Below are 13,220 nucleotides of genomic sequence, written 5' to 3' on the forward strand. Positions count from 1 at the left end.
TAGAGATAGATTTTTTACTGGGGGCATAACTGTAATTTTATTTTGGGGGTATTTCATTATTTCTATTCGTTATTTTTAGCTTATTTGTGAAGTGCTTTAAGAAGTGAAGTTGGCTTTGGTTTAGTCATTAAAGAAATCCCCTTTTATTAATTGTGTGGCGCCCAAGTTATTTAGAAGATTTGGGGTTCCAAATATCCTATTTAGATAAGTATTTTAGAGTCCCAGTGTTAGAAGTATTAGAGATCATCTCCTAGATTTATGAACAAGACTCCATCTTTTGTTCGATGGAGAAAAACCAGCCCAACCAGCCAGCCTTTGGTCAACTTAATGGACCAGCCTTTAGCCCATTATTTGGTCTTTAAGACAGTCCCTGCATGGAGAAGAGTTTGAAGAGATATTTGACAGCTTTAGTGGGCCCCATGGTCACCTTGCGTGGAGATGTTTCAGGAGGACAGTTTGCTATTGCCTGGAGACTTATTTCAAGAGATGTCGAGTTGTCATCTATACAGTCTTGAGGAGATATTTTATTTATTTTCTATTTTGTTGGTTTCCAATTAGTTGTTTGCTACTTTATTTAGTTTCCATTCGTGTTAGGTAGCTATTAGCTAGATTTAATTTCTTGTATCTAGTTTCTATTTTGACATGAGGGTGGACTTTGGTGCAACGGTTAGGTTGATCCATTGAGACCAAGTGGTCACGGGTTCGAGTCTCTGGAAACGGCCTCTCTGCGAAGCAAGGGCAAGGCTGCATACATTATGACCCTCCCCAGACCCCACAGTGGCGGGAGCCTCATGCACTGGGTATGCCCTTTTTTTTTTGTTCTCTTATAAATCCCATACAGTGGAATTAGTATGGATTAGTTTGTTTGGTTTGGTAATTACCTAGTTGGCTTTTCTCTCTCTTCTCTCACGATCTAGTAATTACCTTAGTTAGCTTTCATACAAGGGACGTGTGTGTTAAGAACCTGGTCCAAAAGCTGGTCACATGACTTTTACATCAAAATAAAAACTATGTATGAGAAATAAACTACTAAGCAACTAACTAATACTAGTAGTACTACTTGGACAGCTTCTTGTTCTTCTTCTTCTTGAGGATGTAGTGCATCAGCTCTGCATAAGTAGGATTAGATTAGCATCTTGGAACATTGGATCCTTAAAGGGTAAGAGTCTAGAGCTGATAGATGTTATGAGGAGAAGAAGGATTAATATTGCCTGTATTCAAGAGACACGATGGAAGGGTAAAAAAGCTAAGCTGTTGGAAGACTTTAAACTTTGGTATACGGGAGACCAAAAGTAATAGAGGTGGAGTGGGTATAGTAGTGGACAAAAATCTAAAGAATGATGTGGTGGATGTTAAAAGAATTGGAGATAGGATTATATCCATCAAGTTTGTATTGGAGAAAGAGGTAGTCAATATATTTAGCGATTACGCACCCCAACTAGGATTGGATGAAAGTAGTAAGCAACAATTTTGGGAAAACATGGATGGATTGAAAGGAATGAGGAGGGAGTTTCAGTTTTAGACTTTGCAGAAGCGTATGATCTATCCATTATGAACACTTTTTCCGAAAAGAGAGGAGCATTAATTACTTACAAAAGTGGGCACCATATCAGCCAAGTATATTTCTTCCTAACAACAAGGTCCGACAGATTGTTTTGGAAGGACTGTAAGGTTATATCTGGGGAGAGCCTAACCACTCAACATAGAATGGTAGTCCTGGACATGTGCCTTGTTTCGCTGAAACGTAAGATAGGAGAGCTCATTCGTCCTAAGATAAGGTGGTGGAGATTAAAAGGAGAGTCCTTGAATTCATTTACTGATAAAGTAGTCAAACAAGGAAAGTGAAACTATGAAGGAGACACTAATACGATGTGGGACGAGATGACGGCCAGTATTAAGAAGGTTGCTTAAGATGTCCTATGGAAATCGAAACGTCATGCCCTTAGGGAGAATTGGTAGTGGGATGAGGAGGTACAAGCAGCCATTAAGACTAAGAAGGCTAGTATCAAGACATGGCAAATGACCAAAGAGGTGGAGGATCTAAAAAGATATAAATTTGCTAGCTAAAAAGACAGTGGAGAAAGCAAAGGCAAGGAAATATGACGATCTCTATAACAACCTAAACACAAAAGAAAGGGAAAAAGCTATTTATAAGATAGTCAAAGTAAGAGAAAGGAAGAGTAAAGATTTCGACCATGTTAGATGTGTTAAAAGTGAAGATGGCAGAGTATTAGTAAGGTATGAGAACATTAAAAAGAGATGGAAAGAGTATTTCGACGAACTACTAAATGAAGACCATTCGAGTAATAGTACACTAGATGGCTACAGTACTCACCTAGACACCACATGTTGTATATATATATATATATATATAAGAAGCTTTAAGAAAGATGAAAGTAGGGAAGGCAACAGGCCTAAACGGAGTTCCGATAGAAGTGTGGAAGAGCTTAGGAATCTATGGTTTATCTTGGCTGACCAAGTTGTATAACAAGATTATGGACACAAAGAAAATGCTAGATGAATGGAGGAGAAGTGTTGTTATCCTAATTTACAAAAATAAAGGGGATATTCAGAGCTGCAATAACTATAGAGGCATAAAATTAATGAGTCATACAATGAAGTTATGGGAGAGGGCTATTGAAACCCACCTAAGAAAGGAAACTACTATAATGGAGAACCAATTATTTGATTTTATGCCAGAAAGATCCATGATGGAAGCTATCTTCTTACTTAGGAGACTCATGGAGAGATATAGAAAGGGCAAGAGGGATCTTCATATGGTCTTTATTGACCTAGAAATAGCCTACGACAGAGTCCCTAAAGAGTTAATCTGGAATATATTAGAGAAAAGAAGTGTGTCATGTAAATATGTGGACATAATTAAAGATATGTATGATGGTGTGGTGACTAGCGTCAAGACTGTAGGGGCCCAAGGTTCTAAAACTAGGTCTCGACCAGGTCGAGTTTACCGAGATCTCAGCGAGACAGTGTATTTTTTTTTTTAATGTTTCGGAATTATGTTTCGGTGGGCATATGGCCATAGTTGGCTCCGAAACTTTAAGATAAGCTTGTTTTAGGCTTAATAAACATATTTAAAGGTTCAAATTGGAAAGAAAAAAAAAACATCCAATTTGGTGTTTTGGATTTGCACTCTTGGTTGGCAGTAAAGGCCGAACCCTTAATGTAATATTGCCTATTCTACACATTGTTTGAATGATATGAGACATAATTGGGAAGTAAAACAAGTAAATTATGCACATAATATTGAATAATTATTTAAGAAATAGTTAAAGACTTAAAGTTTCTACTACAACCACAAGATACAATGAAGTGTTCACAATGCATATTACATAGACACCCAACCTACGTACAATGAATAATACATAAGTCATAGACACCTTACTACCCTAGTCTTCCACGTCTTAACTCTCAAGTCCCAACAATACAATACTATGACTCTATGAGTACTGAGGAGGTTGAGATTCTCGAAATATTCGAGATTTCACCAAGATTCTCGAAAAATTCGAAATCTCGATCAAGTTTTTCGAGATTTGACATTTTGTTGTTTTGTATCATATCTTGTCTCGACTAGCTCAAGTTTACCGAGATTTCTGAGATCTCGGCGAGATTTTGAACTATGTAGGGACCTGGGGGGTCAAGGCAACGCATTCCCAATTACAATTGGGTTACATCAAGGATCAGCCTTAAGCCCATATTTGTTTGCGGCTTATCATGGATGACTTAACCAGAGACATACAAGAGGAGGTTCCTTGGTGTATGCTTTTTGCGGATGATATTGTTTTGGTGGATGAGACAAAAGCAGGGATTAATGCCAAGTTAGAGCTATGGAGATCAACCTTGGAATAAAAATGTCTGAAGATAAGTAGATCTCAGACGGAAAATATAGTGTGTAACTATAGCCACATTAGAACGGATAATGAGATGGTGAATATTGAGGAGAGGGAGATTCCACAAAGTGATTACTATAAATATATGGGCCCAATCGTAAATAAAGAAGGGGACATAGACGATGATGTTGCCCAAAGGATAAAAATAGGGTAGATGAAGTAGAGAGGTGCATCCGGAGTGTTGTGTGATCAACGTATTCCTTTAAAACTTAAAGGAAATTTTTATAGGACAGTCATTCAACCGGCTATGATTTATGGTGCAAAATGTTAGGTAGTAAAGAAGTGTTATATAAATAAACTATGTGTAGCGGAGATGAGGATATTGAGATGGATGTGTGGGAAAATTAGGAAGGATAAAGTAAGGAATGACCGTATTAGAACTAGGTTGGGAGTAGCTCCAATTCATGATAAGCTTAGAGAGAGTTGTTTGAGGTGGCATGACCATGTCCAACGAAGGCCTTGGGATGCCCCAGTACAGAGGAGTGATTTGATTCAGATTGAGGAAACTAAAAGAGCCAAGGGCAGGCCTAAATTAATCATAGGAGAAGTGGTGAGGAAAGACATGCTTAGCTTGGGTCTCGTTTCATGTAAGACTTCGAATAGAGCTGATTGGAGAGCAAGGATCCATCTGACCCCATTTAATTGGGATTAGGCTATGTTGAAGTTGTTGTTGTTGTTGTTCATCTCTCTTTCGATTTGGTGTTTTCTGTCTCACCTCTCAATATTTTCTCTTCTCTCTCTTATTCCTTTGCTTTATTTTTTAGACCAACAGATTTCTCTCTCCACCCCTTCTCTCATCGAACCAATTTTCCAGAAAGATAAGTTTTTTTAAACCTTCTCTCCATCTACCATTGATCCCTTTATCTCTCCACCATTCCACTTCATCGATATCTATATTTTGAATATCTTATTTATTATTTAAATCATGGAAATTGGCAATGAAATCTGGTGGCTATCTTCTTCAAATCTGTCCGTCAGATCTGAGATAAGATTTTATCCAAATCTAACCATCAGATCGGGATCCCCTTCCCCCAATCTTTTACTGAGCACATCATCTGTCGATCCATATAATTCGATCTGCATCGCTGGATTAGCACTGGCAGTTCCCGATTCAGATTAACCTACGTGATCCAATGCCAATATTTGAATCCTTGCTTGGATATATTTGACAGACAGTAGTAGAACAAAGGAAACCTCTGCACGCACACTTAGCTGGAACTGTTTTCCTTCAACCCCCCCCCCCCAAAAAAAAAAAGTGTCTTTGTGGCTTAAGATGATCAGAGTACTTTTGGTTACCATACCTGAGAATCTACACTACTAAGATGTTAGCACACCTTTCTCTTAATAAATTTACATGATTATTGTGTGTGTGTGTGCTAAAATAGAGGTTGCGCATTAAATGATCTACCGTCTCCTAAGTAGGAATACAACTGAATCTAACGTGTGTGTAATGATTCAAGTTATTGGTGGTATAGCTTAACCAGAAAGAATGGATACTATGACAGTGCTTTATCAATGAAGTTGCCTATGCCAAACAAAATTGATTACCAATTGTCGTAACGTTTTGATAATTTCTCCTAGCTGCAAGATCAGCTCCAGCAGAACATTTTCACATCCAACAACACGCCTTATTGGTGATTAATACTGTTCAATTGTTGATTATTGCAGCAAAAGGTCCCTTATGTGGATCAATTAATTGCATTGGTCAAAACAATATATGCCTCCAATCAAATATAGGATTGCGGGAATCCAGATTACATGGACAAATAGAACAAATATTTTGAGCCAAAAATGAATATATAAAAAATATGGATGTTCAAGCACATGTTGCATTTGTTTCATATCCCAGAGAAGCACTCTAGATTAACAAGTTTGACAATCACTGCAAAACAAAGCCTCAAGATCCTAACGTTTCAAGAAACCAAAAGGATTACGCAAAAGCAACATAATAGCATAGCATTGACATCAATATAAAATTTTAAAATCAAGAGAGAAAAAATGGAAACATACATCAAGGTCATGTCAAGAGAGAATTAAATCTTACCTTCAATATAACGCTAACCCTGAAAAAGAAATCAGGATGAACCACCAAAACAGATCTCAAGGCCTTTCACACCGATCCCAGCTATTAAGCATTCAAACCCGCATGACTTGAGCTCAGCAATTACTTTATCAACAACTGTCGCTGATAAAACTGATTCAAATGGTCAAGGACTCCATCTTTGAGTTGGAAGTGTTCAACACTTCAAAGAAAACGTCAAGAACATCAAAATAGCACATTTTGAAGAGCACAAAATGGCACATGAATTCTCAGGCCATTCAAACTTAAGATCATATCATATGTCAAGAGTGACGTGGAGCCAACATGGGACATGAGAGCGCATCCAGCCATGGGAGTCACACAATTTGAAGACTTTATGGACAGCTTAACTAAAGTGATAATGTCTGCCCACTGATTTGGATTTTCTCGTCTGCTTCGAATTTTGGGCTGTAAGAGTATTTTCTTTCAATTTTGCAGTAATATGGGTTTGTTGGTGGTCCATTGATTGGTATGGTTATTCTATTGTTATTTGGGGGTGGAGGGTGACCAACATTTATGTGGTTCAAGTTTGATATAGTTTTTGTTTAGATCTAGCATTCAGAGTTTCTGTTTGGCTTTTCAAACTAGAGCAGTTTCTATTTTCATTATTATTCCAGTATTTCCATGCAACTTTATTTCAAGAAAAGCTTGCTTGTTTAGCATGATTTTGATGTCATTTGAAAGGTAATCTAGTTACCATTCCAATGATATTAAATCCAGCAATTCTGACCTAACTTGAAAGCTGTGGATGACATAGTTGTCCTGCCATGAAGGTGAACCAAGATGAGGCCATGGGTGATTGCCATTATTCCAGGTATTTTCCATGTTCTAGGTATGTTTCATATCCAAAGATGTTTCCTTTAATGTAGAAGAAGTTCAAGAACCACTCTACAGCAGGATCGAACGAATGTACTAAGACTTGCAGTAGACCAATCACACACAGATTGATCGGAAAATAAAAGAAAATAGAAGGTAGAAGAAGGGGGGATAGGGATGGGTCTCTCACCATATTTTGGTCTTTCATCACACTCTCTCCCAGAGCAACTGTCTCTTACAGCAACATGATTGTAAAACAACTCTTTTTTCTTTTCATTAAATCTTGTGGAGGCCTCTAAGGGCCATTGCATTATACAGACTCGAGGATTAACTCCAAAATAGAAAGTGTTTGCTACCAAGTATCTTACAACCAATGTAGAAACTTCCTATAAAATCTAGTTGCCATACATCTAAATAGAAACTCCTATTTTAGAGAACAAAATAAAATAGTAACAAACTGAAATTAGAAACTAATAAGGCTTTATCCAACCTTTTAAACAAACATGGATAATAAAAAGAAAGAAACAAAATTAGAAACTACGAGATAGCTATAGACTTAATAACTAAGAAACTATTACAGAAATAGAAACTAAATTAATAGCAGCTTCTAATAGAATATTCCACCAACATCCAGCATCTCATCTTCGCACAAGCTATCCATATGAGCTCACAGCACTGTTTACGTGAACAGTGTCACATTAACAGTAACTTGTGGTTCTGTTCATATGAAAAATAACTTCAAAAAAAAAAGTGTCTTAGTCCCTTCTCTTCTTCATGCTTCTATCTGGACTGGGGCTGCCTTATGTGATGCTCCATTGAACCAACACAAATCTGCCACATCATCAGACCAGGCTGCCTCCCACAGCAGTTGAATCCCACAACTATACTGAGCAGGTTTTGGGGCCTTGTTCCTGTGGCTACACATGGACCTGTGATCTACATCATCCTTCATCTTTTGGATCCGGTTAACCCTTGATACATAAGATGACTGGTCACAATTAGCATAAGGCCCAGCTTGTCACCTTGGCTCAGTTGGCTGCAGCTTGACAACTATGGAGGAAATGGGGGGTTGTAAGCCGATAACAGATTTTCGTTATTACTCATACTTGACAAAAAATTTATACATAGTCCATGTACTTCATCCTAAAAAACCCAATGATGAAGTCTTTTTTTTTGGGGGCCAAACATTGAGATCCCTCTTTAATTTGAAAGGCATGATTCTTCAGACCCCTAGACGTGATTTTTTAGGTTTTCATCTTCGTCTTCTTTATGTTTCTACTTTCTGCAACTCTACACTATTCTTTGCTCTAGAAACATGTGTAAGAAAACCCTTTCCTGCTCTTTATTGCAACAACTTGTTCATGCCTATCTAGATCATACTATTGCAAATATTGTAGATGTTTGCTACTGGACTACTTTCAGTCTGAAGGATCTGAGCTGGGATTTAGACAGTTGGCATTACTCACCACACATAGCCTCAGTGGGCACAATTCATTTTCACACACCCAATAATGTCATTTTTTATGATTGTCCTTAGACTCCATGATTATCTTGGCTTCAATTGATACATTCTACCATCTACTTCCAATTTGTTTCCATCTTGAAGTGCCTTTCATGGTTCATCTAAACTAAAACATTGAGTGAACAAGTAGGGGTTTCATTAAATCACAGGAAGGGGGACAGACAATCAGCACAAATAGGGAATAGAGCAGACAAAGAGCATATGCAGATGTATCATAACAGGGATGCAATCATAAGTTCAACATGGCAGAAATCCATATAACGTTTGTGTCCAAGTTGTGCAATACACTACCTAAGTCAGGCAGGACCTGCAGTTTTGACAGACACAATTATTAAGATGAGTTTAATCAGTATATCAGCAATGTTACAAGAAAGCAAATCTATGATATGCTCAAAGGTAGGGTATATAAGCCCCGCCACTTACAGTCTTGAACTCTTGATTAAGAAAGAAACTGAATGCTAGCACACTTGAAAAGAATAACAATAATGATAAACGTTAAAATTGCACAATACACTAAGTTGGATACGTGCTGGCAAAAATGTCAAAACACAGCCTCCACCCCCTGCCCCTGTCAGCTTAGAAGACAATTTGTATTTCAAAGTTGTTCGAAGTACAGTTTCTATAGAAGCATGGCTGACCCCCATGCTTTGGAGCAGACCTTGATTCATCTCCATCAACTCCTCGATCTTCTCTTCCTTCTCAATTACAGACAGGTCATCATGAACAGGTGACTGAATAATGGTGGAGAATTCTTTGCTGATGTAATCAACAGCAGAAAACACAGCACTCATGGCATCTGGGTGCCTAGAGGCCCTCTCTGAAACACCAGCAACTAATGCTTTTGTGTTCCTCCCGACTTTTGTGTTAGTAATGAGCATTCTGAGTGGCATACCAGACTTGATGCAGGTCAATTTACCCAACTTAAACATGATCATGTTGCCTGTACACAAATACGATACAATTTAGCTCAAAATTCGGAAAACCTCTAGCAGATAAGAACAATGCTGCATCATTCATACAATAAGACTGACAAGAAAACAAAAAGTTCAAGTTATATAATTAAGGGGAAAATGTCAAAAGATGAGGCAGAGCTGCACACGCAGAAGCCTTTCTGGCTGATCACCTATTTCTGCCATATGGAGTAACCATTTGGTCATATTAGACAGTTGGCTAGATGGACATCCACTCAATAAGCATCATGTACAAATTTGATGACCTATCTCAACCATATGGACACCATGTATTGGGATTTTCCCCTTAACAGATTTTTTTTTTAATTTTATTCTATTCATTATCCCTCATCAATAACTTAATCAAAATGCAATTATAACCAAGAACAAAATGCTTGTTATGCTTATTATATTTACTTTGAACTTTTTAATTCAACCCACTTCATTTGAGTAGTCTTTCCTTTTGTTTCCCAAGCTGCTGTAAGTTTTCGATGATATCTGTTTAGTCCAACAAGCTTCATGATTTATTCGATACTAGAGAATTACAACAATTCAGAAGATTAGATTGGCCTCCATTCTTCAAGCGAGAAGACTGTTCCAAACAATTTCCTGAGCATCTAATCAACGATGAGTAGATGATGGCGAGGACATGCTTTAAAGTTTGGGCACCAACAAAGACCCCCACGTGGCAGAAAAGCCACCTCAACCAGACCTCCCAACCATGATTATGCTAGGACAGGTGATTTTTTTAACTGGCCAGGATATAAAGTTCCCGTATTTGTTTGGTAAAATGGGATAGAAAAAATGCTTTAACACAGAGGGAAACAAAGGGATGAACAAGAACATAAATTGCTCATAAAGATCACATACCAAATGTGCTCACAGTGTTGTCTATACCAGACGGCTTGCCATGAATTATTTTTTCACCTTCAAAAGCCCATTTGTTTACTAATTCAAGCTCACTTTCACCAAATGTTAACCATCCTTGTGGGCTGAGATCCAAAGTTGTAACATCTGACTGTGCAAGCAGAGCACCACAGAGTGCAACACAGAATGAAGCAGAAGAACCTAAACCCGAACCCAAAGGAAGATCAGAAGTGACCACAACTGTTGCAGGCTTCAAACTGAAAAAGATAAGGGAACCAAATCAAGATCAAAATAAATAAAGGGAAAACTGGAGCTACGAGATAGATCTAGCTTAGAAAAGGGAATGATACAGACCCCTGGATTGAAATGTATAGCCAGAGGAAAGCCAAAACTCCAGAAGCAAGTCCCACTTTTGCCTCTGGTATATTCTGTTCCTCAACAAGAGCAGCAATTGATTCTGTACATTCTGAGGAACATGCCATTGGCTGTGAGGGAAGCGGGGTACTCAGGTCACGAAGCCTCTCTTTAATTCTTGTAATTGACCATAAAAATTCTAATCCCATGTCCTTGAGCTGAAGTTTTAATAAGCCTTCACCATTCTCTGCCAAAAAGAAAGATGAAAAAGGGGGGAAATTTTCAGAGAATGCAACTAAAAGTAAACCCAAAATTAAATGAGTGCATGTACCGTATAAATTAAAACGCAAAATATATTTAGGGAGAAAGATCATCAAATATCTAAGAACATCATCAAATATTAAAACCTTTATCAGAAGGAAAAAAACAACAACAACCAAAAAATCAAAGGCGTAATATGGAATGATTGGAAATGTGAGAGTTAAGCACTTGAGATTCTTCTCAGATAGAGATGCCAAAAGAACAAATAGCTGTGAGATAAGATGAAGAGATTTTACTTCAACTATCGTACCTGAATCGCTCAATTTCTGCAGAGTAACTTGAGTGTAGAGATCAATGGAAGCTGCTATGGCAGTAGATCCATGGACTACAGCATGCTCACCCGAAAGAATGATTTTCCCGGGAGCGCGAGCTCTGACCTCCATCCTCTCTCTCTCTCTCTCGTTGTGTTCAGTGCGCTAGAGACTCTACTTAGTGCGAAACCGGGTGATCTCTCGTTGTGTTCAGTTCGCTAGAGACTTTACTTGGTGCGAAACCAGATGAAATTTTTGAAAATCCCTCAAACACCTCGCCTCCGGGGTTTCGGGGGCGTGAGAGAACTGGTCGAGATCGAGAATGGTTCAGGTTCTCGTACGGTGGATGCCGCACAAATGGAATCCAGTATGGTTCTCGTACGAGAACCTGATCCAAACTTGTCGAGATCGGATGCTCACTTTGCTGACTGGCCATCTGAGGTAAAGGTGTCAAAATCAAACTGAAATCGAATCAAACCATTTAATCCAAAATCGGCAGACTGTTTAGTTAAATGGTCTGCTTATGGTTTTAAAAATGACATCGTTTATTGAATCGATTTGGTTCAATTTAGATTGATTAATCCAACGGTTTCCAACCATGTAATCCAATTAAAATCGATTATAACCAAACCGTCTAACCGTTAAAAAACCTCAGTTTCAGGGGAGCTATTGATTCGTACTTGTTGCGTCAAGAAATCGTCGAGCGGTCCTGCGAGTGTCGTCACCTGCAAGTGGACCAAGGGGTCAACAGAGAGAACCGATGTGGTCCCGGCCTGGGGCTCTCCGATGCCAAAGTTAGATCTCCTGGCGCAAATAGATGAATAGTGATTATTCAATATGAGATTCGATGTCCCCTGATGGGGTTGTGTACCTTGCCTTTTATAGTAGCGTATGGCGGTGTGGAGAGTCCCAATTTGATGGCGATTGTCCCGTTGAGTGGATAGAGGCCCTGGGTAACGGGGCTCTATCCTGATTGATCATCTCCCCGCGGGAGGGAGTGTCCTAGTGGTATCAAGATCCTTGGTGGATAGATACTCGCATGTGGTGATAACGTCCTTGGTGCTTGAATCCGTCTGGGTGACGTGACTTCTAAGCGGCGGCCTAGAGTCCTGGTGATGACATGAGTCTGTAGCGATACGATCGGGTCATAGGTGGGTAGCCCCCACCTCACGTGCCCACGATGCTGTGTCTGGGTGCAGGCCGCGCCTGGATGTGTGGCTCGCCTAGGTGAGGCCGCGCCTGGGTGCTGGCCGCGCTCGGGTGCTGGGACCCCGGTTTGTTCCCCTTGGTTATGGAGCGGGTCGTCTGTGACACGTGGCAGTCGTTGATTGGCCCGATGAATATTGGATGTATCATTTGCCCCCCACTCTCTTGGGATAGGATGTCCAAGAGAGTAGATGTCTTTACATAGTGAGGGGTCCGCTGCGAATAGACTTTCCTTGCGGGGTTTGCCTGTAAATCCACTAATGAGGTAGGAGAGGTTGGGGGTTCAAACCTTTTCTCCTACACTTTTTCTTCTTTTGTTTTTTGTAGGTATATGTTCCTTTCTTTCACTTTCTCTTCTTTCACTTCTCCTTTCTCTTTCTTACTTTTTGTCTCCCATTTTGCTCTTCTTTAATTCCCCCCTTGCATTCCACTTTTTGTCTTTTGTCCTCTCTTTGGTGCCCACCATGTGCTTGTTTTTGGGTCACCTCCACTAGTATCCACTTTGCTTGATTTTGGGTCCTTGTGAGAGATAGAGAGATACCGCCAAGTGACTATTTCAAATATCTGAGGTCTATCATACACAAAGAAGGTGACATGGATGATGATGTGTCACACAGAATTAAAGCGTGATGGAGAAATAGAGAGGTGCGAGTGTAAGACCGGAGTACTGTGTGATCGACACGTTCCTTTAAAGTTTAAAGGAAAGTTCTACATGACTGTTGTCTGACCTGCTATGATATATGGGGTGGAATGTTGGGTAGTTAAGAAGAATCATATAGCGAAACTATGTGTTGCAAAGATAAGGATGTTAAGATGGATGAGTGGCAAAACTAGGAAGGATAAAGTGAGGAACGATTGTATTAGAGCAGATGTGGGAGTTGGCCTGATCAGCGACAAGCTCCGAATGTCACGCCCCCATCTCAATAAAGGATAATTTACAAGAAA

General features: G+C 39.3%; 1 protein-coding gene across 4 annotated transcripts in view; it reads right to left on the minus strand.

Moving 5' to 3' along the window:
- The window catches only part of LOC122646455 (mevalonate kinase), a 41,592-nt gene that overhangs the window by 8,040 nt on the left and 20,332 nt on the right, over positions 1-13,220 (minus strand). For 2 of the 4 annotated variants that reach the window (XM_043840014.1, XM_043840013.1), the window contains exons 2-6: positions 11,069-11,202; positions 10,498-10,744; positions 10,147-10,400; positions 8,853-9,266; positions 5,953-6,102 (exon numbers count right to left, since the gene is read on the minus strand). In XM_043840014.1, the coding sequence (XP_043695949.1) occupies positions 5,984-6,102; positions 8,853-9,266; positions 10,147-10,400; positions 10,498-10,744; positions 11,069-11,201 (1,167 nt within the window). In that variant the 5' untranslated portion in view covers position 11,202 and the 3' untranslated portion in view covers positions 5,953-5,983. Of the gene's footprint in view, positions 1-5,420; positions 5,434-5,952; positions 6,103-8,852; positions 9,267-10,146; positions 10,401-10,497; positions 10,745-11,068; positions 11,228-13,220 lie in introns of those variants that run through there. The other 2 variants (XM_043840012.1, XM_043840011.1) reach the window with 2 other exon arrangements.

Source organism: Telopea speciosissima, chromosome 11, assembly GCF_018873765.1.
Source record: "Telopea speciosissima isolate NSW1024214 ecotype Mountain lineage chromosome 11, Tspe_v1, whole genome shotgun sequence".
In the NCBI taxonomy this organism is placed as follows: domain Eukaryota; kingdom Viridiplantae; phylum Streptophyta; class Magnoliopsida; order Proteales; family Proteaceae; genus Telopea; species Telopea speciosissima.